Here is a 2044-nt window from a genome sequence, read left to right on the forward strand (position 1 = left end):
TTGTATAATGATCTGTGAATAACCGATGATGAATCTATTTTGGAAAAGCAGTGGAATAACCTGTTTCTTCATAATTGTTTTTAAGTTTCCTCTTTGTTCTACAACATTCTTTAAACATTCTCACTTTTACTCATTACTCATAAGCATTGCATAACATTCATAAGAGTCAGATATTCAAAAGCAATTCTGTGTTTGTTGGGAGACGACTTAGAGTTACTTTAGCCCTATCTACTTTCTTGAATACTACTGAAGTTGCCTTGAAAAGTAGTATTAATTTGATAGCTTCAACGACAACTTATCAGGTGCTTTTGTTACAAGAATTTGACGTTGAAATTTGTGATAAAAAGGGGAGCAAAAATGTAATTGTTGATCATTTGTCCCGGCTAGTCAATAAGGAAGTGACAAGTAGGGAAAAAGAAATCTGGGAATCATTCTCAAATGAAACTATTTTGTATATTCAGCAAAGACCCTGGTTTGCTGATTTAGCCAATTTTAAAGTCGCGGGTGTTATTTCAGAAGGACTTACTTGGCAACAGAAAAAGAAGTTTTTATATGATGCCAAGCAATTCATCTGGGATGATCCATATTTGTTCAAGATAGGAGCGGATAATCTGTTGAGAAGATGTGTTACTGAAGCAGAAGCAGAAGATATTCTGTGGCATTGTCATAATTCTCCTTATGGGGGTCATTATAATGGAGAACACACTGCTGCAAAAATTTTACAAGCAAGATTTTATTGGCCGACTTTGTTTAAAGATGCTCATAATCATGCTCGAAGCTGCGACAAGTGCTAGAGGACTGGAACCATCTCAAGGAGGCATGAAATGCCACTACAGGGAATTTTGGAAGTTTAAGTCTTTGATTGCTGGGGTATTGATTTTATGGGACCATTTCCTCCGTCATTCAATAATGAATATATTTTGGTAGTTGTTGACTATGTGAGTAAATGGGTTGAAGCTATAGCATGTCCTAAGAATGATGCTAACACCGTGATCAAATTCTTAAAAAGACAAATCTTTTCGCGTTTTGGCACTCCCAGGATCCTCATTAGCGATGGGGGATCTCACTTTTGCAATGCTCAGCTAGCTAAGGTACTTAAGCATTATGGGGTGAAACACAAGGTAGTTGCACCTTATCATCCACAAACGAATGGCCAAGCTGAAGTTTCTAACAGGGAAATCAAAAGAATTTTAGAAAAGACTATCACATTTTCAAGAAGAGACTGGTCGCAGAAGTTAGACGATGCTCTCTGGGCATATAGAACGGCCATGAAAACCTCTATGGGGTTATCTCATTTTCAGCTAGTCTATGGAAAAGCATGTCATTTGCCAGTTGAAATGGAACACAAAGCTTGGTGGGCGTTGAAATTTTTGAATTTTGACCCTGCCAAGGCTCAATGGAAACGAGGCAACAAGTTGCTAAAGCTCGAAGAAATGCGGTTGCATGCATACGAGTCATCCAGGACTTACAAAGATAAGGTGAAGTTTTATCATGACAAGAAGCTTATGAAAAGAACTTTCCATCCAGGAGATTTGGTTATCTTATTCAACTCGCGGCTAAAGTTATTTCCAGGGAAGCTGAAGTCAAAATGGTCGGGACCTTTTGTGGTGAAACATGTGTTCCAGAGTGGAGCAGTGGAATTAGAATCTTCAACTGAAGATGATCAGCAACGGAGATGGATCGTGAATGGCCAAAGACTCAAACACTATGTAGGAGGAGATGTAGAGCAATTTGCCTCAGTCATGATGTTGGTAGATCCATGAGGTTTGAGTCAGGCTTGTGACGTTAAACAAGCGCTACTAGGAGGCAACCTAGAATTTCTTCTTACACTTTTGCAATTTAAATTCCTAGAATAGGTTGTGTTTTAATTTTGGTGTGTACTCTTGGCTTTACTACTTGTTCTGAAAATGTTGGACTAACTGATGTGCATGATGAATCTATTTGATGATTTTTGGATGTGGATGAGAATTGAGTTGTAATGCATGATGATATCCAGGAAATAGATGGGTGATGAATTTATGATTGTGGTCATGATGCTAGGCAT

At 38.2% G+C, this 2044-nt stretch overlaps 1 protein-coding gene across 1 annotated transcript; it reads left to right on the forward strand.

The window, feature by feature from the left end:
* Positions 1-1433: 1433 nt before the first annotated feature.
* LOC106763594 lies at positions 1434-1763 on the forward strand. The gene has a single exon (XM_014647765.1). It carries the CDS (start codon positions 1434-1436, stop codon positions 1761-1763), a length of 330 nt encoding a protein of 109 aa, XP_014503251.1.
* The last annotated feature ends 281 nt before the right edge of the window (positions 1764-2044 follow it).

Source organism: Vigna radiata, chromosome 6 (assembly GCF_000741045.1).
Source record: "Vigna radiata var. radiata cultivar VC1973A chromosome 6, Vradiata_ver6, whole genome shotgun sequence".
NCBI classification, from domain to species: Eukaryota; Viridiplantae; Streptophyta; class Magnoliopsida; order Fabales; family Fabaceae; genus Vigna; species Vigna radiata.